The sequence below is a fragment of the Varanus komodoensis genome, unplaced genomic scaffold (genome assembly GCF_004798865.1).
Source record: "Varanus komodoensis strain SLA01 unplaced genomic scaffold, ASM479886v1 scaffold1, whole genome shotgun sequence".
NCBI classification, from domain to species: Eukaryota; Metazoa; Chordata; class Lepidosauria; order Squamata; family Varanidae; genus Varanus; species Varanus komodoensis.
In genome coordinates this window covers 106,176,300-106,199,202 of record NW_025335268.1, presented here as the reverse complement: position 1 = coordinate 106,199,202, position 22,903 = coordinate 106,176,300, and the positions used below count along the sequence as shown (strand labels likewise).

At 41.9% G+C, this 22,903-nt stretch overlaps 1 protein-coding gene across 1 annotated transcript; it reads left to right on the top strand.

The window, feature by feature from the left end:
* The first annotated feature begins 8,993 nt into the window (after positions 1 to 8,993).
* On the top strand, positions 8,994 to 21,044 carry CUNH10orf82 (chromosome unknown C10orf82 homolog). Its single transcript, XM_044441336.1, has 5 exons — positions 8,994 to 9,051; positions 11,943 to 12,164; positions 17,788 to 17,974; positions 20,234 to 20,328; positions 20,884 to 21,044. Exons 1-5 carry the CDS (start codon positions 8,994 to 8,996, stop codon positions 21,042 to 21,044), a joined length of 723 nt encoding a protein of 240 aa, XP_044297271.1.
* Positions 21,045 to 22,903: the final 1,859 nt, after the last annotated feature.

Sequence of the window (22,903 nt, the reverse complement as noted above, 5' to 3'; positions counted from 1 at the left end):
GATTATGGGATGAACAGCAATTTAGCAGTTTTAAAATAGGAGATTTCTCTATTTATATATTTATACAAATGCTAGAATTTAAACCTCTGGCCTTTTGCTGTAAAATAAAAATGAGTAGCAGTTACAACCCAGTTTTAGAAATTGGCTTTCCATGATAACAAGATACATTGTGTCATAGGGATGTGGGGTATGTTGCTTTGTGGGTTTTGTTTTTCTTTAATAAATCCTAATTGCTAGGGCTGCAAAATTTCAATCCATCCATCAATTCAATTTGCACCATGTTTGTGAATGTTCGAATAATTTGTAGATAATGCATATAAATATCGTAGCAGCCATCATCTTAAAACATTCTGTACAGTCACCATCTGAAAAATGAGGGAATGCCTCTGCAGATGGTGCCTGCTTGCTGCAGTTTTTATAAGCATTTGTGTTAAAAAAAAAAAAACATGCTGCCCACTTAATCAAGGACACCGATTAATTGATTCAACACTGCAGTCTTAGTATTTCCATTTTCTCTTCTTTGTTTGACCATCGGTCAGATATGCTTCCAGACATTGCAACATTTTCAGCAAATGAAAAACACACATTTTAGTTCCAGAGCTCCTGCAGTAAGTAGGACCTTGGTTATTCATCTAGTGGGCTCATGGGAACCCCCCATGCAGAATAAACAAGAGGGTACGGTAGCAGTAGTTCACTAGATAACACCTCTGTCCTCAGGTTAGAGAAAGGTAGGACCATTTCTTTACATCACTCATACATGTTAAGTAGAGGGAACTATTCCTGCATTGGTCCTAGAGAGCGAGATCCCGTACAGGAAAAGGAATATGTTTTTTATTAGACTAACTTCATCCAAGTGTTGATGAAAGAGCTATAAAAAGTTTAAAGTTATTTATAAGTTACTAAATACATAAGTTAATAATCCACAATTATATACAAAGCCCATCATTAACTCGCATTCACAATGTATGCCTTCCTTTTATTTTCACCTCGATATAACTATATATCCAATGTTGCATAAGCTTGGTGTTCTGATTATGAAGTGTGCTGTTACCAGCTTTTCTCCTCACTACCCTTCCTTGCCTCTGCAACAAACTTCACCGGGATGAAGCTTTGCCTACAAATATTCCTAGGAAAAAGGCTGTGAGCAGGCCAACAAAAGACAAGCTATGTAATATCTGGCCAGAAGAGGGGGCGCAAACATTGTCTCTGGGGATCATGTGAATGACTTCCAAGAGACAAGCAGTAAGAAGGGAACATGACACATACCTGGGAGCACTGCCAGCCTCGAAATTATAAAAGGCTTTAGGTGACAAACTTGGTCTCCCAGAGTAAAATGGAGCAGCCAAGTAGCTCAAGTGATGCTCGGCACAAACTGCTTCCTGCTGTAGTGCAATGAAGCTGCCCCGTGTTGTTTGCCAGGAGTTGCTGTCTATAACAGCTGCCTGTTATCCTAATTATTCATCTATTGTGACGGGTGGGGGTTGGTCAAAATAAACCTCCCTGTGCAGTGAGAATACCCGCCTGCAGTATGGAGACCAACTTTATGTGGTGCAGTTTAAAGCCCCAGTACAGGATAGCTGCTGTGTAGAAGAGCAGAAGAGTCAGCCAGGAAAAAAAGAAGTCATTTTGCATAAGGCTGGGAAAAACACTTTATTGTCTAGTGAAATCTATTTACTTTCAAGACACTGGAAGGCAAATGGTTCGGCTGAACTTTTTACCTATTAGCTATGCATGAGTGAAAAGCCATAGGATCCTTTTACTTTTAAAATCTCATATTCTTAAAGGGGAATTTACACAGTGTTTTAGGGGCCAGATAATCACTGGGCAAGCACCTGAAATGTTCTGTGAAGATTTTAAGAAAAAAGGAGCCCTTTCCATTTCATCTATTATATAGTTCCCTGATAGAATGTGAATTAGCTTTGCTGATTTAACTATCAAAGGGATGGATTGAACCACTATAGCTACAGTATCTAACTTGCTGTTCCTTGAATAATTATTCTGCCAGAATAATTAGGAAGTGTGCATGCTGACATTCCCTCTTTTTTTTTGATCCTGCCCAAAGGCAAATATTTAATTACTTTTTCTATATTTGTGAGCGTATTTATGCCTTCCATGGTTTACAAATAAGCAATTTCTAAGGATGAGCTATGAACAAAATAATCTGATGTATATGCAATATTTAAATATTGTACAGATGCTTTCTTTCTAAAGTGCTATTTTCTTGCACAGAATGGTCTTTATCCCTGTTGATTTGCATTCAACGGTTAATTTTAAATAACATAGTTTCTCAGTCGGCTTCAATAATTATAGGCTTTTAAAGATGGCAAGATATGTAATGCACTAAGCTGATTTTATAATAAGGGGAGAGGGGTGTCAGAATGTCAGACAATACCACGTTGTTCTTGCTACACAAATAATAGCATACAGACACATTGCTGAGCTGTTAATTCTTTTTGCTTTAACAGGCACAATTCTAGTTGAAAGAATGAATAGGAGTGGATTGTACGCAATGGTGCCCTTCCATTAGTGGAACAGACACTGCTGCTGGACTGAATGTTTCCTCCAGTCCTATATCCCCCTGTGAGTCCCCCAGACCTGTTCCACAGGACTGGGGATCCTCCAGAGTAGATTTATGGGAGACACAAAAAGCTGCAGTGGGAAGGAGGGGAAGAGACTCATGCTGGGAGTAATCCAATAGGTACTTTAATAGACCAGCTTTTCTTCTGCATGAAAACTAAGCAAACATTTACACCAAATGTACTTCGGATTCAGGATGTATGATTTATTTCAACAATCTCTCTTTTTTGGTAGTCCAGAGCTGCACATCCTGCAATCCTCCGGGCTGAACATGGGCCAACAGGCATCAGAACAACGTGTGCTGGCTGGCTGCCTGCCTGCCTGCCTGCCTGCCTGGTAAAATAAAAAGAGGGACTGCCACTCATCAGGCAGGTCACAATATGTGATTGGTGATTCACAGGCTGTGCAGGCTTGTGGCTTGCTAGAAAGGCAAACGTCATGACAAGCTGGAACTCAGTATGGAATCATACTTGCTATAGAATCCATGATATGGGATGGCTTACTGCTGGGATTGGCAGCAGAGCTGTAGTAGGCAACCTTTTAGGCCCAGGAGCACCTTTGGAAATTTGAGGAACTGCCCTGGGCACAGCCCTGGATGAGCATGGCTAGTCACAAAGGAACAAGTAACCTGCCCATAGGTTCCACTGATGTAGCAATACATTAATAAAAGCAATTAACTGGGGAGGTTGTGGTCTCTCCCACGCTGGAGGAATTTGAGATGCTGCTGGACAGCCATCTGTTAGGGGTGCTTTAACTCAGTCCTTTGTTGAGCAGGAGGTTGGGCCCAATGGCCTTATGGCCCCTTCCAGCTCTACTGTTCTGTGACCCTATGGGGAAATAAAATAGTAGCAGTAAGAGCACTGAAGCAATCCTAGCTGCCAAGGCGAAAGTCTTTAAAAAAAAAAAAAGGAGAGATTATTTTTGCGATTTGGTAGACATGTTCCCTGGTGCCAGGTTGACTACCAGTACAGTACGACAGCAGATTTTCATCTGCTGCCTCTCCTCTTCCAACAGACCATATTGTGCAATCTGCTTCCCAAGTCTGAGGAATGCAATTGCTGCTTAGCCACATGACTGTATTATAAGACAGAGCTTCCTTGACTGTGTGGCTTCTGACCTTTTCTAACCTCGATACTTGTTCTATCATCATACACTGAATAGAGCAACCTTCTCCAATTTGGTGTCACCAGAAGTTTTGGACTGCCACTCCCAGTATTCCTGGAACTGGTGGCCATGCTGGTTCTGCCTGATGGGACCTGGTTCAAACATCTGGAGACACCCATGTTAGGGAAGGCTGAAAAAGGGGAGGATTGCTTTTTTTAGTATGCATAGTACAATCCTATATGTGTGTCCAGAAGTAAGTTACAATGGGACTTATTTCCAGGTAAGTGCATACAGGATTGCAGACTTAACAACTGACCCCAGGTATCAGTTATCACAAGGACTGGGTGAGGCTGCCCACCGATCTGTTTCACCTTTGTTAGGAAGAGATACCTAAATAATCCTCAAGGGCCATAAAGTTCCCACTGCTTGACTCTTCATTCCCTCTACCTCACCTCATCTCACCCCACCACAGAAGGACACTGGAGAAATATCTCCACTGGGGAAGTGCTTGCCAGCATTTCTGTAACTCTCAGTCAGCTCTGATCCTTTACAATAGATACCAGTTGCCATCTTTACTAGTTTACTTTTTCCTTTTTTCTTATGGCAAAGTCTGAACAGAATCACCAGCCCTCAATTCAGATCACATATCAAGGCCAGTTGTGGACTATAAAGCTTGGTCACGTGGATACATTTATAGATTTTTCTGTTTTCTAGCATATGAGAGTGTCCTCATCTTGTTCATCGATTACTTAAAAAAAGATGTGATGTTTCTCCAATGCATAAATGTTGATTAAAAGTGTTTCTACCATCTATATGTAAAAACATGATAAATTACACTATAAGCCGATTACCCATAATCTTATCTGAACAAAAAAGTATTTGAAAACATTTGATGGGTCCACTTACCTTCATTCATTGCTCTTTTGAATAACTTAACCAAATCGCTATCATTCCAGGTTGAAAACACTCTTAATTCTGCAGGAATGAAGATATGAGTTTAAGATACAAGAGTTTAAGATTTCTATCTTATCTTAGATAATGGTTCTTTAACTTTTGCGTGAAGTTTTATTCCATTTTGATAGTGACAATCCTCTTAATTGAGGTGAAAGCCACATTTGCCCGGCAGTGCATTAGCCTACATGAACAAAACTTCCGTTGGATGGAGGTGTCTGATCCGATTAATTCCCCAGATACAATTTGTTCAGTCTGCCTGCAGCCAATGCGAGGAGATGACTCATGGATGGCTGCAGCTTTTTAGACGTATATTGTGCAACGGACAGACAAACCACTAAGCCTGAAAATGGAGTACATGAAATAAGGCAATTGCAAATACGTTGGCTGAAGTACTCTCTGAACTATAGCTATAGGTCAGTAGACTATAGCTACTGAACACTGCTTCACTGCCTGTAGTAACCCTTTAAATATAATCAAACCACAGTAGCCAGTTTAAAGTGCTGCTGTAGCACTGTTGCCATTATTGTGAGATACATTTTAAAAAAGTTCCCATACCTCAGCTTTCTTAGTCCTAACTGGAGTATAATTTTGCTGGGCATGCACTCCAGAATCCATCCTCACTCCCAAAATAATACCAGAACTAGGTTAGGTGTCTAATGGAACTTCTTAGAAATAGAATGTGATGCTGTGACTACATGCTTTAGTATGGAGCTCTATGCTATGTTTAAAATAAGTGGCACATGAATGTTTCCTTATAAGTAGTATTTACCCTATTTTGTAATTTCTAGAAGAAATCCAGATATGAGTAGGAAGCTAAAGACTCCATAAAGTAGATATTCAAGTGTGTTCAGCTGCAGATTTTTTGCAGACCTTCATCAACAGAAACTCAAGGGGGAAATTAGCTCAAAATCCTATTAAAGAGCCACAAGTTTGTATCCTGTCAGCAAAATCCTCTTACCTTTCAATGAAAGTTTCTGTATGAGCAAAATTATGAGAAAGACACAGTGACTTCACAGTGTCTGGAAATTAAGAATCATGGCAGAATTCAGCAAGATACAATGCTGTTAAAAGACACCTCAACCAATGCTCTGTGTAAAACTTCCAAAAAACAAGCATTTCTTTTGAACATATTAAGCAATGTAATTCTTAACCTGTAGTAATTGCTACGGTAAACAGCATATTTACACTTTAAAAGAATACACAGCACATTGTGTATAGATTGTGTATATGCTCCAGTACTCATCTCTGCTTGGGTAACCGTTCAAATATATTGTAAAAAACAAACCCATCATTGTGATTCTATTCAGTTGCCTTCCTGTACAAGTCTCCAGACCCCACTAAGTGCTGGAGAGAAAATCACAAGCTTGTCATTTTTGCATCTTCTGAATACATGGTGTTCTTCAAAAGTGTCAAATAAACCACAGTAAATCATTTGGGAAGTTGTGTTTTGCTGATTATTTATGGTTCTTGTATAAAAGCTATTTCCAAATCTAGGCACAGTTTAAATCTACTTCAGTTGAGTTTATGCGGAACCTTCCTAGTCTTGTCATTTGCAAAAATAACCTCCAGTTTCCTTCTTTGACCCCACATTTGGTGATATTCATTGAGGCAAATCATAATGCATTCTGTTGTAACTGGTTGTTCTAACGGAATGTAAATATTAGAATTTTCATTCTGTACATTAAAAAGTTATGATTTTTTTTCCAATTCTGAATGCTGTTAGCATAAATAAATTCTTATCACAGAATAAAAGCCCACGTTCTTTCATTGATAACTGCCCCCCAGGCTAACTTCCCTGTTTCCCTGTTTCCCCTGCTTCTCACTTTTTACTATGAGCTCCCAAATTCACAGGCATGACAAGCTTTTGAGGTCTGCTGTGCACAGTTCTATCCATGTTCAATCAGGAATGCCATTATGTTCAGTTGGACCTACTGCCTAGTACCAGTTTTAGGATAAACTTAATTATGCAGAGATCTACAAGGAAAGTTAAATTACATTATTCTTGCAATGCAAAATTAAATAAAGTGGTGGATACCGATTTATGCATACTTAGCATACAGACTATGCCATAGACCAAATGAAATCAGCGGAACTTAGCTCTAACTTTTCTGTTAATTTCAATGTATCTACTAGAAATATGATTAAATATCATTGGGTCCCCTAAACCAATGTCCCTAACCCAATAGTGGGCTGTAGCAAATCTAACCTTGGAATAGCCCAGATATCTGGACTTGGGATAGATGTGCAGAAGTTTGGGAGGCAGTGTGATGTAGTGGCTAGCATTTCAGACGAGCTCCTGGAAGACCAGCATTCAAATCCTTGCTTAGTCAAGAATTTTACTGGGTAAACCTGAATTACTTACTTCACAACCTTTTAGTTTTAAGAGAGTAGGGCCACATACGTTGCCCCGGAAGTACGATGGAATACACATGTGTCAAATGCATCAGTTGCATGAAAACATCCGAGTATACAAGTAAGACAGATGCCAAGGTCATGGCTGGCAAACGTATCTTAAGAATCACGCAGAATGCAGCTGTTCGCTCACGAGCATCTGTGCAAAGAGGAAAATAATCCGGATATGCTACCTTTTCCTCCTTGGCGGGATTTTCTTGCTGGCATGAATAATCGGGGCTGGGCAAGACGGTCCGCGGCGAAGGCAGGACGCGCGGCCCCTGCGCGGCCCGCTGGCGCCCTCTAGAGCGGCTTCCCGCTCTGCTCTGCTCTGCTCTGCTCCGGAACCCTGCCTCCTCTCCCCCTCCACTGAGGTCACAATGCAGCGATGGGGCGGGACGGAGCGGCGTCGACTGACCTCTCCGGCCGCGGGGCAGGGAGGCAACAAGCTAGCCGGGCTAGCTTGCTTAGGGTGAGATCGTCTCGCTCCGAGAGGCTGTCGTGGGAACGGCTCCGCTCCCGCCTCCTGCTCTTGGGAGCTGCCCTGCACGGCGTGGCGTAGCCTTGCCTGGAGAGGTCCCACCTTTGCTGCACTCTGCACTCTGTGGCAGCAGGCTGTGGCTGGTTGCCTGTATTTCTTCCTCTGCTCCTTTCCTCCACTCCTTTTGCACTTGTCATGACTGTTCTTGAGGGAGTGAAGGCACAGTCGTGTTTAGCGTGGACCCACTGAAATGGAAATCTTTACATTCAGTGGGTCTGTTGTGGGAGTGAGTGATCCAATGCCCTCCAGATGTTCTGGACTACAACTCCCCTAAGTCCCAGTCAGCATGGGCATTGGTCAGGGAATATGGACTCTGTGCTTCAAAACATCAGGAAGGCATCAAGTATAAGTATACTAAATCTGAATTGAACCCAAGGTCTTTTTTTTTAGTCTGATATTCTGTACACCAAGACTAGATGACATGCATCTTTCCAGATGTTCAACTGGAGCTCTCATATATCCTCATAAGTGGCTATGGTGTTGAAGGCTAATGGGATTTGTAGTCCAGCATCATTTGGAGGGCTGCACATTTGCTAGATCTGTTGTATAGGATTCAGATAGGATATGTACACCAAAAGCACATATGATTTCACAAAACAGCAGCAGGCACTTTTCTTTTATTCTGAGGGCTTTGCATTTCAAACAGGACTCTAGTTCGGGTGGTAGGAGGCCTTTACCTTTGCCTCTTACAGTCCTGATTTGGACCAGGGGGTACCCCTGCAAGGTCTGGTCTTACATAGTGATCTATTAAAGCTGGATCAAAGCCCCTCCCCTCCCCACAAGTCTTCAACTTGCATTGGGACTCCTGTACCTATTCTAGAATGAAAAAGGGACAGGGGAGATTCAACAGCTACTTATGACTTTACAGTAATTTGTGCTTTAACTCATAGTAACAGTGGAAGGTGGTAGAACTTGCTGGACCTGGTGCCACAAGTTCTGGCAGTGACAACAGTGATGGCAAAGAGTGCTGATCAGTTTTTAAATATTTAGATAAGTTTGTGGATAATATGCTTATCAATAAGTATTTGCCATGAGAGCTAAATAAGATGTCCACATATTTCTGAGTGCCAGACTAGAGGGCAAGGCTGGCTTGTGAGCCTCCCAAGGGTTGGCTATTGATGGGAATGTCAGACCCTTGCTTCTTGGGGGTCTTTGTGTGCTTGTATGAATTACACGCTCTCCTGCACAATAAAAACAAAGGCTTAAAAGAGTTCTAAGTCTACTTGGAAGACTCACTCATTATTGAACTTGCTGCCAAAAAAAGGGATGGTACTTCTGTAATGTATTCACATGCAAAAGTAAAAAAGGTGACACTTGGAAACAGCCATATTTTTTTCAGTGGTGTATTTCTCAACTAGGCACAATAATGTTAGGGTATGACTTCTTTTGTGAACATTCACTTTCTTTTATCATAGTTTGGAAAAGCATGAAAGCATTTCGGCGACAAGTAGATGAATGCCACCCTTTGATTCCAGGATACACAGGTAAATTACTATCACCACAGTCTGAGGCTTGACCCTGTTCCTTAGCTGATAATGGCAGAATGTAAAATATCGTGCTAGAAAATGGGCCAAGGAATGGCTTCAGCACACAGAATTTCAGCCAGAACATTGTTATTCCAGTTCAGTCTTCCTCAGCCCTCCAGATGTTTTGGACTTCATCAGCCCCAACTCGCAGGAATGCTAGCAGTTGTGGTCCAAAAAATCTAGAGGACACCAGCTTTGGGAAAGCTGCTGTAATTGCTGCTTACTGATTTTCCCCAGTGGTAAACAAGATTACAATTTTAATAAGCCTGCAGAAACTTTTTAGGGTGCAGTTCAGTGAGAATTATGGTCATATTGTGCAGAACAGAGAGAAAGGTGACTCCTCTCACACTGCAAGACCCTGTAACTTCAGAAGCAAAGGAAAGGATACCAAGGCATCTTCAGCATATGTTGTATCCTGGTGTTTCTGGTCTCCTTTCCTCTCTGTGCCCCTGGAACACCTAAACACCATCTCTGAGTTTGCCTGTGTATTTTCAGAGAAGCAACCAACACAGTTTTTCCATGCTGGCTGTGAGTGAGGGTCAAGAGAACAATCTGAGCATCCCTATTTCCAAGGCTGGAACCTCCTCTTACCTCCATTATTATCCACTTCTGTTTCTTGTTACAAACATTGCCCCTTCTAGTATTTCATGTGCTCTCTAAATCAGCCAGAATTTCTCTCTCTGCATCCTTTAACGATAGTGGCAAAAGGACCCCCCCCCCACTCCCATTGCTGCAATGAAGCAATATTATTGTGACTACTTACAGATTACTGTGTGGAAGGATTGTGAGCTCTGTGCTTTTCTGGTACTCAAAACCATTTTTTGAATGTAGTATTCTTTCACTCTAAGAGACAAATCAGATGTTCATTTAGAGGGACCTATACCTCCTTTTCTCTGGAGTAAGCCCAGGGATCCCAGTCTGCATCCTAAAGTCTTCCTTCTGGTTGTGATCAGGACCCCCATTTCTATAAAATACTGACCAATGGTGAAAATAAATGTTTGAGTTGATCAGAGTTTGGCATTATAAATTGCAGGTGTGGGAAAGCAGGAGAGGGAAGAGATTAAATTCTACCTACACTAGAATTGCAATCTATATCACAACACTTGTGCTTATTCCAGGGAATATATTCAAAAGCAAAGCAACATGTGAACCTTGGGTATCAATGTATTCTTTCTACAGCAGCATCCAGTTGATATGCCTTGCCTTGCATTGCCGGAGGGCATACGATACCAACACAGACCTTCTTGAAAATTGTCCTGAAAATTGTCATGGACTATATTGGGTGATAGATGAGTATCTTTTGTACTCATTATTTTCTAGACCAGTTTTTCTCAGTTTTTTTAAACTGGTGCCTTCTGGATGTTTTGAATAGTTCTTCGCATTCTTCATCATTGACTGTGCTAGCTGAGGCTGGTGAGAATTGTAGTTCAAAACCAGCCCCAGCTCAAGTAAGGCTGGATTAGAACAGATTTTTGCTGTGCTGAATTAAGGGTGAGCCTGTGAAATATTTAGACAGAAAAAGCCCTACACTGGCCAGCCATGCTGTTTGGGGAATGCTGGGAGTTGTTAGATTTTTTTCTGTTTAACATGCATAAGCCTACATACCAAGAAACTTAAGATGGTGCTTCCACTCCAAGCTGCCTCCATAGTTGCTTAAATTATTGTTCAAACTGTGGGGTGAGTGTTGTGGGGGCCCTTTATGGAATCTGCATGTTCTAGCTCTTCATTTCCCCAGTGTTAGCTAAATTATATTTCTCTTGTACCCTTCTGTAGCTAAGGAGATCATCACCCACTCAGCCAGCTAACTCGAGCACAAGTGACCCAGAGTCCTCTGCTCACCTCTGTTATAGAGGCCTTAGATGGGGACCATCTCTATAAAATCTACCTCTTGGCCTTCTTTCTTGGACCATTAAACATAATTTAAAGCAGAAACTTACTCTTTTCTCCAAAGTGTTTCATATTTATGTATGCTTATAAAAAGTCCATTGCAAAAGGAGAAGGGAACAGCAGAGGATGAGGTGGCTAGATGGAGTCACTGGGGTGGGCTTGGGTGGACTCCGGGGGATGGTGGAGGACAGGAGAGCCTGGAGGAATGTTGTCCATGGGGTTGTGATGGGTCGGGCACGACTTTGCGACTAAACAAAAGAACAAAAATGAAAAGTCCTATCAAGCTTCCCGTTCAGTCCCCTTCACCCCCACATTTCCATTTTAAGGAGTTTCCTGCACCCAGCTGTCTCTCTCTCCATGAAAAGAGCCTCTACAGAGACTTCTGATCACTGGACACAAACTTCATGCCATGCAAGAAGGGTTCAGTTAAATCCAGTCAAAGAGGTCATAGAATATGAGGCTTGTACCAAAGGTGTCCTCTAGGATGGCAGGGGGTACCAAGCACAGGTTGTGGGTTGGGAAGAGGCTGCAACAAGGCATTTCATGTTGTGAATATAAATTAACCACTGAGCAACACATATCAGATTGAAAGCTGGTGATAGCCAGGTTAGGACCATTTGGGAAAATGTGCGTCACCCACCAGATCTTTTTTTCTATGAACACACATGGCATCAAGTGGGCTCCCATTGTGGCTTCTGCAAGGTCCATATACACCTTATACATATGCAAGGTCCATATACACCTTATACACCTTATACCTTATACATATACACCTTATGGGTATATACACCATATACACCGTATATATACCATATACACATATACAGGTCAGGAGTAAATAATGGGATTATCCCTGTGAGATGGGGTCTATGGGCAGGGGGAACTCTGTCGAGGAAGGCCTTCTAGACCTTCTCCTGTCTGTGGCTTCTTAGTGACGCTTAGGGACTTTCTCCTTTTTCTAGGCTATATCCCCTTTAGGTTCTACCGAATTGGAAGTAGTTTTGGAAATGATTCTGTGTGGTGTGTGAATGCATTTCGTGATGCTACTCAGAGAAAAACTGACCAAGCAAATGAGCTGAGATGTCTAGCGGCAACGGCACCTCAGCTACCACCTCTTTGCTCCAATGAAGATATAATAAATGTGCTTGATGACTATAATTACAAACGTCATCCCAATGTGCTAGGTATCGTATGCATAATTCCTACTAAATTTGCATTTAGCAAAGTCAACTGCAACTATTATCACTTTGACAATGTTATCAGGTAGGCAACTTGACTCCAAAGGCAGAACTAAATGTTCTGATTACACACAGCAGAGCTTGGGTGGGCAGATGAATGTACAGTAACAGTATATAGTACAGTAACAATATAGCGCTCTCTGAAATAGAGGCTCTCCCCACTCCATGTTTTTTAGTGCACAAACTCATGAGGGAGTGGAACTTTGGGATGGAATTGGGTTCGGATGAAGCTTAAAATTCTCCTTCCCAAGGTGCTGCAGTCTTGATCTGCACCAGGGCTGCATGTGTTTTCTCTGAAGTTAATAAACCAATTATGTATAGCTCTGGTATGTATGTTTAAAAGAGAGCTCCGTTTGATTCCAAAGCATCTGCTTTAGCTTTTGGAGTGTGCAGGATCTGTGCCATTTTCTTGTTGCAGAGTTGAGGTGGATCACCTCGAAGACTGATGGGGTTCTTTGTGAGTAAGCTGCTCCATTTAAAATAAAAACATATTGCACAGGCAAGCCGCAGCTTCACAGTAATATTTGGTGACCTTGACTATTTAAGGGTAGAGACAACAGCCATATCAGCACATAGCCATAAACTAGGAATTTTGCTTTATTAAACCACATTGTAAATGAACAGCATGTAAATGAACAGCATGGGACAGCAGCCAAAGCAAACCAGAATTGATAAGATACCAACAAACCTTGATTTAATGCTGACTGATTTGGTTATGGTGAACTAACACTCCCATCTGGGTACCCTCCAGTTATTTAAATCTAAAACTCTTATTAGCCATGCCAAGAAATCCAATGGTCAAGAAAGATGGGAATTGTAATTCAAAACATCTGAAAGGTCCCAGATTGCGAAAAGCTGCAAAAATCCATAATCTTGCATTTGGAAATCAACTTAAGTCAACATCTGGAGATGCCAGTGCACCAGTGGAGACCTTGATGGTGCCCCGCAAAGCTTTCTACTCTGTGCCTCCTCCTCCTCTTCCTCTTCCTCCTCCCCCTCCTCCTCCTTTTTTAAATAAAAAACATGAAAACATTAGGATTCCAAGTTCTCCTCCTCCTCCTCAAACCTACTGCTGATCAGTGGTTGAGACAAAAAGAGGAAAAAAGTGGCCTCTTGCTCCTGCTAATCTTTTTCACACAGACCTTTTCCTTTTGTCCCCTCTCTCACTTCCTGTACCTGCTTGCCTTGCTGTTTCCCTCTTCTTCTAACCTTCTTTGATTATTCTCCTTCCCTCCTACTCCCTAGCCTTGTTCCTTCTTTCCGTCTTATCTCATTCAACTCCCTCTTTTCTTTTCTTTTCTTTTCTTTTCTTTTCTTTTCTTTTCTTTTCTTTTCTTTTCTTTCTCTCTCTCTCTCTCTCTCTCTCTCTCTCTCTCTCTCTCTCTCTCTCTCTCTCTCTCTCTTTCTTTTTCTTTTTCTTTTTCTTTTTCTTGGCCAGCCCCTGCCTTGCTTTTTTCCTCTCCCTTTCCGGCCCCTTCAAACAAACCACTTTCCTGAATGGGGACTCTGGTGGCAGAAAGAGAAGCAAAACAGGAACAAACGATCTTTGTGCATTTGTTCACTTTGTAGTTTAATAAGCCAGGATTCTTGGTTATGGCTCTGTGCAAACACAGGCGATGTTTTATTGGTGGTGTTAGCGGGGATTATAGGTTCCTTTCTAGAACAACATATAGTATAAACAAGAAGATGATAGAATGGGTGTTTCAAACATAATAGTTGACTTTGCTAGACTAGTTACAGTGATTCCAATTCGGGTGGAATATTCCATTTTTAATTATAAAAGTATTGGATTAGATCCAGACTTTTGCTATCTGTACAGTAGGACCATTTAAAGAAGTGGGACTCAAGGTGGTTCCATTGCTTTAAGTCCCATTGAGTCTGTGTAGCTGTTTAATAAGGACTATGACTGGACCCAACTCATAGTTTGATGTGAATACCTGTCTCCCCAGTGACTCAGAAAACAGTTGTCCTTAAAGAGCCACAGTGTTGGATCTAGGGGGGTTTTTTTGTTTGTTTGTTTTTATCTTTCATGAACAGACATGCCTTTGGATCAAGCCAGAATTCTATTTAGGGAAGTAAAGTGAACCATGACCTCATAATTCTGAGGGAATTAGCACCTGAGGAGTGAAGTCTAAGGGGAAGGGAGCCATAGGAACAAGCTAGTCTGGAATGTGCAGCTGGAAGGAAGCCAAAAGGCAGTAAATGAGACTAAAAGGAAGGAAAGTGTAAAATAGAAGACACTTAATGGAATTGTGTTGAGATCATCTGATGGCACCTGAAAACATTACATAGGAATTTTGTATTCTACTTTAAACTTGCATTTTATGAATGGAACACTTCAGGCCTCTATTAAGAGAAGCAGTAAGTGGTAAGATTAGGACAATGTAATGCTAAAAAGCAAAGAAATGCAGAAGTAAAAAAGGTGGGGGCAGGGAGAGCATTTCTTGAGCTCTCAGTGGCTAGCATGATAGTCTTACATTCTTGTGTCACTGTGACAAGGTAAGTATAGTACTTGTATAATATTAGGAAATGGGACATTGCCTAAGGATGGGTGCCTAGATGAGGTGAAAGCCATGACAATCAGATTTACAGTTTAGTGGAGTAAAAAAGTTACACAGGAATGTATGTTTCTAAACAAGCTTTATGGCATATTTTACTAATTTTAAAGGCATTTCTTTCATTGAAACATGAAAAAGTTCATATAGAAAACATCTTGCAGTGGCTTGGATTGTGTTAATTATGGCATGAAGTGAGTTCTGAATCTTTGACTTAAGTCTCAAAATATAGGGGATTTGTTCAAGGTCATGAGAAAGTTAATATTTAGCTACCAAAGAGAAAGGAATTCCAAACTAAAGCCAACTTTGTAGATTTCCAGTTCTCCTCACAATGATGGTGCTGTAAGCTCTAGGAGCATCCTAGCTCTGAGTCTGGTGGCAGTCCTTTCCATTTAGATGTTTCCCAAATAACCTTAGTTAACTACTCTATTTGTAAGATACTGGTACAAAGGTGTTTGGTATCTGTAGTGATTAGAAGGTCACCCTTTTGGCCAGTATCAATATTTGCTTAATAAAATTTGAATAATCACATATATAGGACTGAATCTGAGGCGTAAAACATTTCCAAACACTTGAGGCAAAGGCTTAAAAAGTAAATGATTTCTAAAATAATAAGATGATCTGTCAGGGAAATAATTCCACCTAAGGTTTTGGATAACTCATTAAAATATTATATAAAAACTACTGATTGACAGATGGAATATAGTCCACCTGAAAACTGTCCTTTCCCCTTGCCTCTTCAAACACCTTCTCTATCAGTTGTATGAAAGGTCTTAAACTTCTCGGGGTGAGGATCTGCCATTAACCTAATATCAAGTACAAGCTTAACTTCAGATGCTTTAGCACATAGCTGGGGAGCCTTTGGCCCTTGAGATATTTTGTTAAATTCCTAGAATCTTCAGCTAACATGGCCAATGATGAGCAAATTTGGGAGTTGCCATACAAAACATCTGGAAGACCAAGAGCTCCCTACCTCTGCTTTAGGATGTCTTTAGCATAGATGTGCCAAGCAAACCCAAAACTGGGCATCATGTAACTGAAACAATCTATATTAGATTGGTGCATGTTCCACCTGTAGCATATAGCATATCAGGAGAAGACCAGGTTGCTATGCCAGTTTGTTCTTGTGACTGAACAGATCACCATCTCGTAAAAGCTTTCATTCTTACTGCTCCAGAGCTGAACTTTCCTTCCTATGTCCTAGGAACATAGGAAGCCTATGGCCTTGGCTCTTTCCCAGCAGAGCATAAGGGAGACACATTTGGGTGTTTGGTTTTCTGGTTTAGGAGGCATTCCTGTCTTCATTCATGCTGAGCAATGTTTTGCTTTATTAGTAGTTTTAGTAGGCTGAATAGCAGCATAAAGTCCTATTTTTGGTAAGCCATGTAGCAAAGATGGCTGTAAATGCTTCCTGCTCTTTTCTTGTAAGAAAATGTAGAAATTTGAGCCAGCTTTGCTTTTCTTAGGAAGTAAAACGTTGACCCTTGTTCCCACACTAGTGCCAAATTCTAGTAGCAAAAGCCTTTTTGCTGTGTTGTAGAAGAAATTCATGGCAGCAACCTGCGTGTGGCCTGGTGCCACATGAGAAGGCACAGAGAAATTACATCTGTTTTGATGAATTGCAGTGGTTAAGGGGGTAATGACAGTTCCTTCTTTGGGAGAAGAACTAGGAGCTTTTCTCAGGTCTTTTGTAAAAAATAAAAAAAGCCATCTCTGAGACTAGTGGTGCTAAGCCTTGACAAAGGGCTCTAATAGCTTTGCTCTTACAGACAAGGAGCAACAGAAATTGCTTTCTGTCTGTGATTTTATCTACAGCTGCATGAACCTGCTCCATGACCTCAAAAAACTCAGCTGGAAGAACAGAAAGGAATACATCTTCAGAGTAAATTTTCCAACAGGGAGCCTCCTGACTTATTATGTGTACTTTTTTTAAAAAGTGGACCAGAATCAAAATGATACTGTGTAGAGTGATTATTCTTAGTATACTCCATCCCATTGTTCCTTCCACCTGAGGTTCCATTCCAGCTCTCAACAGTCAGGCCATTTTCAGTGGCCACTTAGTATGCCCAGACTTTATTGGGCTGTTTTGGGGTGTTCCCCCTTGTGTTTGCATGATTGTATATGGGAAGGGGGTGCAGTTCTAAATATCTTTTCTATTTCTGAAAACTTTAAGTTTTCCCCATGACTTCTGCTACTTCCCTCTAGCATGTTGGTAGACCGGTTTTGGTTAGGCACAGACCATAACTTGTGATCACTGTGTGTGTGATTATCTAGCAAATTTGCTCTAATGTTGGCACTAAACATCCTCATAGTTTTAGTGAATACAGGTTGAAGAGCAGTGGAATATACTTTACTGGAACAGAACCAACCCTTGAATTCTTTTAAGTGCAGTAAGCAAAGAGCTAATATATTGACTATTGGACCACAGAAGACCTCTGGCTTTGGACCTGTCATCTCACCTCTTAAGTTGTCTTCTCTCAGGGAATTTGGATTCTTGAACTAGACCTATGGGATGTATGGAACATTTTAAATTGTGTTCTGTACTTTACCTATCCCTTGAAATTGTATTATTTTTAAATAGCACTTTAGGGACTATTCCTTTCTTTCTCCAGTTAAGGTTCAACAGGATCTGGATGATTGTGTAGTATCTGCTATAACACTCCCAAACAGCTTGACTAGGCTGCAAGGCAGGCTAGATTTGGCCCACAGGCCAGACAGCCAGTATCCCTGCCCTGTGTCCAGCCCTTTCCCTATCAAAACATTGCAGCTTTTAAAAATAATTAGCAAACCATGAGCAATATCTTGACAGCTAACTGATGTCTGCGTTAAAAGCGTGAACATTTCAGTAGGTCACTTTGACATTTGGGGAGGTTTGCAGAAATTCTAGGAAACAAAGCCAAGCATGATGCAGATTTCCCTTCCTGATTTCCCTTCCGATGCTAATCCAGTGACCCAATCTATATAACTTTCCTTCCCCCATGCACAACTGCTGATAACTATTTATCATTTTTCAGGGCCTGTGGAAACAAGAAGAGGTCTGCTTGAGCCACCGATGCCGGGTTGGACGGGCTTTGTGCCCCGATCAAAGGTCACAGAACATGGTCATGGAGTGCGCTACCATGTGATGGCAGAAAATTGTTATAAAGATTTTAAAGACTGTTTGGACAGAGTCAGCCACGAGCATCCCGCCAAGGAGCCAGTGTATGTTTCTATCAAGATCTTTGAGGGAAGTATGCTACTTTTGACAGGTCGTGTATATGTGAAGTTCCAGAGTGCCATTCATTCATAGGCATTCAGATTTTCAATTTTCTTGCTTTCACACTTTTTTCTCATTGTGTGAGTATGTATGTTTTAAAACTATCACCTTTAACAGTCCTATCACTGTTAACATAATGAAAGAGAGAAAATATGCAAAATCATTGTTTAAAAATTCCAAGCATTGCTTTAGATCACGGGTGGAAACCCCTTGGAAACATTACTATTACCACCACCAACACTCCTATATTTCCATACCACCTGTAGCTGAAACTCTCTGGGTGGTTTACAACAATAATCATTGAATCATACACTCAGTTTACCCATCCAGATTCGAGCCAGGCCTGACCCTGCTTAGCTTCCAAGATTAGGCAGGATCAGGCACTTCAGGCTATATGTGGCCCATTGTCTGCCCCGTCTGTTCCTTCACACATGCCACTGTTGGGGCCATGGCTGCTAGGATGGAGAGCATGCAGGGAGAGGCATCCTGTGCACTCTCTTTCTTTGTGCAACCAAGCTGACTTTTGAGTAGACCGAAAGGAGCCAGCTGTAGTGCTGCACATTCTGGAAAGACACTCTTTGCCTAGCCTGTTTCCTACTGGAATTTGACTGGCAGCCCAATCCTGCAGGGAACGTGAGTGCTAGGGAGGGTCTTGTGTTTCCAAACTTTAGAGGAGGATAGGCACCTGTTTTGGCTGTGGGTTCATTTAGCTACTGTCAAACTCTCCTGGTCACTGCTGCAAAATGGCTGCCACATGAGGTGTGCCAAAGGACAAGACCAAGTGTATGTAGAACATACCTGGTTTGCCTTAAGCCTGGGCAGGCTGGTCACATCCCACACATTGTTAATGTATATTGGCGTAGTACACACAGCCAGGGGTTGAGCACTCTCCCACCAAACCTTCCAGCCCTGCCTCCAGGTAGCTGGGCATCTGCCATCATTACCTGGTCAGCAGAGGTGCAAAAGAGGACTCCATCATACTTTTTGGGGTAAATTACCATTTCTCTGTAATCAGACTTTGTTCTTGAGAATAAAATATAGTTTTGTGCCTCTCATTCTTGCTGCTTGATTGGGCAAAGTGCTCCAGATCCGGCCCCCTAAGTCCTTCAAGTGCAAGGCAGAGGGGATGTCTGACTCCTAACACACTGCACAACACTTTTCAACTTAAACTTTTCAACACCAAAGAGATCCGTTTTACAGCACTCTGTTGCCAAAAAGAAAATATGTTTCTTCTTCTTCTTCTTCTTCTTCTTCTTCTTCTTCTTCTTCTTCTTCGGCATCTCAGTGCAGTAAAGGTGATCTGGAGTACCATAATGCACACAGGCAACCTGTTGCCTAGCCCAGTTTCGATGATGCCTTGCAATGTCTTTCCCAAAGTTCTCAGGAGCTCCTGTGTGTTTTTAAGCGGGTGCTTGGGTTTGACTGTTGTCACGCATCATGCTGATGATACCAGTACCAAAAGGGCGAACGTAAGGTCGCTGCTCTTTATCCTAAGAAAACCGCACGAGGAGATTGATAGCTAGGTTCTACAAACACAGATGTCAGCTCTCCAGATGTAACCATAAATTTATTTTGGTGGTACAGCAGGAAAAGCTTTTATTTAGAACCCGCCATCAGATTAATGGTTGTTCAAAAGCAAAGCAAGACAAAGCACTGGCAATGCAATGGAGGGTAGCAGAGAGCATCTCTGTCAAAATGGTGCCACACTGAGCCATGTGTCAGGCTGCTACATTTGCAGCAAACGTTGGAAGGGAGAGGTTGCTCCGGACACACACATGTGCCTTGTCTGCTGCTTCTCTGCAGGAGAATAAGCTCACCGGTCACTGGACCCAAGAGCAGTGTGCTTGCTTTCCCTCTCTGGAACAGGAAGCAACAAAAGTTCTTAACAAAAATTATGGACTTTTAGCTGTTTTGAAAGCGAGATATTCAACAGCTCTCCCCACCAGCCCCTCTCTGCGGATGAGTGAAAGTGTCATTTCTGTCAGTCACACAGCAATTAAGGACACGAGAGCTTTGCAAGGAGAAAAGATGGCACTCTTGGGTGAAAATGCCCTTCCTCCAAAATAAGGCTCAACAATTAGCAGGAGAAGAAAACTGGCCAGGAAGAATATGACAAGACTTTCAAACATGGCTTCTGTTGACAGTCATAGATGATGGAAAATCGCAAACACTGAATACCGTTTGTTTTATTTTCTTTTTTGAAGGGATGTGCATGTACCCAAACCCAAAGAATTACGCCCACACCAGAGATTCTACAGACCTGAAGGGATGCTGCCTAAGTATACTGGTCATATACCACGTAAGGGCTCATGATTTTCATCTATGGAACTACTGCAGGATACTTCACGGGATTATGCTTGCTAGTCTCAGTCTACAGAAAAAGGCAAAGCCAGGCCCTAGTGATAAGAGGGGAGAGACTCTTGGTGTTGGGGCACAGGAAAGGGCTTGTCCCTGTTCTGCAGCAAAGATAAGCCATTTCCCCTCTCTTAGCACTGGGCTGGACCATAGCCTTGGCAAGAATCTTTGTGGGGAACTTCTGTGGGCCATATTTGCCCACAGGTTGTGGGTTCCCCATTGCTTGCTGTTATGTAATATGCCATTACAGTGTCTCCCCTGTTTTTAAAGGTCAGAAGACACATTACATTGATCAAGGAGGTTGTTGCTGAAAATGGCTTCCCATAGCAACTGATTCAGCCACCCTGATGTAATGTTTCAGCTATTGTGCATATGGATTGGAGCAGTTCCAGGCAGACGTCTCTGTCCCTACATCCCTGGTCCCTGAGTTTTAGGCTCCTTGATGAACTGTGCTTATCCCATGGATGTGAGCACTAGCAAAAATGTTTGTGTCTTGCAGATGAGCGTTCTGGCATTGGAAAGACCTTTGGCAATGTGTGCAGAAGCTGTTCTGTGTGTAACCATCCTGATGTGAACTATGGGGCCTATCTTGCCAAGAAACGTAAGGCTGAGAAGCTTCAAGAGCAGATCAAGGAAGACAAGAAAGACTTAACTGCATAATGGTTCAATGGCAGTAGACCATTAAAATCACACAGTAATTCTGAAATTAGCCTGCCTAAAAATCTTCCATATTTGTTCATCATCATATGCAGGGAGATTGTAAGTATTTCAGATATGCTGCCATTTTCACTTGCAAAGCAGTGTGATACAAGGTGGCAGGAACCATAACTTGCTTTATAAGCTGTTAACTCATGGATCAAATGAAAGGGTGGAGAAGAATGATTCCAGGGGCATCTGCAGTGAAGGAAAGAGGGACAGGATAAATTTAGAAAATTCAACCCATAAGTGTGTAAAGTTGACTGCCTGCCTGAAATTGCATGTATCAAACAAATCTCAAAGTGAAGATGTTGCTCATTTCCCATGAAATTAGTCAAAACTTTGGAGTAAAACAGTATATATGCTGTGAAATATACTATGTTATGAAAATATACTATGAAAAATGTGCTATTTTCACCATTTAAGAAGGACATCATCGCATATTTCCTGGTGCTGGCCAGGGGTGTGTTATAAACAATAGCATACTGATATGCTTTATATGCAGCAGAGTAGCTGTAAGAAAGGAACAAAATTGCTAGGAAATATCTAGCATAGTTAAAACCTAAAAGTGTCAAACCATTCCAGCCTGCCTGGCATTTAACAGCCCCACCTGTTGTAGCCTGAATTGGTTCTGTGGAACTCTGGAGCTGAAGACAAAGCATTAGGACAGACTCAGCAAGAGGCTTGTCAAAGGCACACCTGCATCTGGGCTTACTTCAGAATAAGTGTGTTGGTTCCCCATAATTCTTCTCCTCCGGTCTCAGGAAAACATTCTGTAATGTATTAAGAGCAACCCATTGCGGTACAGCTGCTGTCGATCAGGAAATTTGCTGAAGACTAAAATTGCTATTTTTGCTGACAAGTGAAATTACTACTTTCGCTTTTTTTTAGACATCTTCTTAACCTGTAAATGTTTAAGGGCACAATCCTATGCATGTGTAGAGACAGCCACACCCCATGCGCACCTCAAAATTGAGGTTGTTGAAGGTTGTAGGACCTTTTTCTCCCTACATATTCAGAGGATTTAGTCTGAAGCTCTCATAGTTCATATCTGACTGATATCTGAACATATTTCTTCTGTGTTTTATATATATCATACATTTCTGACATCTTGTTTGGTTTCACTATTTAGTGGCTGATGATGTTATACATTAAAGAAATCAAGATAAATGATTGCACGTCTGACCCTGACAAATCTGTCTCAGAATTTCTTTCCAGGCAATTCCAGTCCACAGGGCAAGTGCCAGTCCGCAGGCATCTGCTTTGTTTTCAGCTAGACCACTGAGGTTCACCAAGTGGCAACAGGAGCAAAATAGCAGCCCAGGCACATAGATGCAGCATGAAATAAAATGACGCCTCTGAGCCCATGTTTAGTCCAGGAATTTGTGGTCAGTATCAGAACCATCTTACAAGTCCCTTTATTCAGAAACCAATTCCTTAGAAAGCTTGAATAATACAATTTTAGATAAACCAGTGTGGGCTGAACAGTTCCAGGTTCTGGCTCTTTTGAGTCAACTCTGCTTGAAGTTAGCCTAGTCTAAGCACACCAACCAGCTGCAAGGTATCTGTAAGTTGCAGCACTGCCCTCATGCTCTTCCCTGGCCAGTGGCCTCCCCTCCCCTCCCCTCCCCCCCTCTCCCTTTCCCTCCTCCCTCAAACCCAGAACCTATGCAGTTGGGTTTCATCACATCCAGGCTGTCCAATGGTAGATGTGGGTGCTGTGGGCTGTAGGAATGTGTTGCAATCATGAGCAGAAGGGACCTTTAGCAAAAGTGTGCCCACCTTCTGAACCTGCCTCCATGCTGCCAGAAAACTCTTTCTTC

What these genes read in the sequence shown, in the direction of transcription:
- CUNH10orf82 (XM_044441336.1), top strand. Translation starts at nt 8,994, where the DNA reads ATGAAAGCATTTCGGCGACAAGTAGATGAATGCCACCCTTTGATTCCA. An exon ending in TTTGATTCCAGGATACACAG is followed by an intron (nt 9,052 to 11,942) that starts GTAAATTACTAT and finishes TCCTTTTTCTAG; the next exon opens with GCTATATCCCCTTTAGGTTC. An exon ending in GTATACTGGTCATATACCAC is followed by an intron (nt 20,329 to 20,883) that starts GTAAGGGCTCAT and finishes TGTGTCTTGCAG; the next exon opens with ATGAGCGTTCTGGCATTGGA.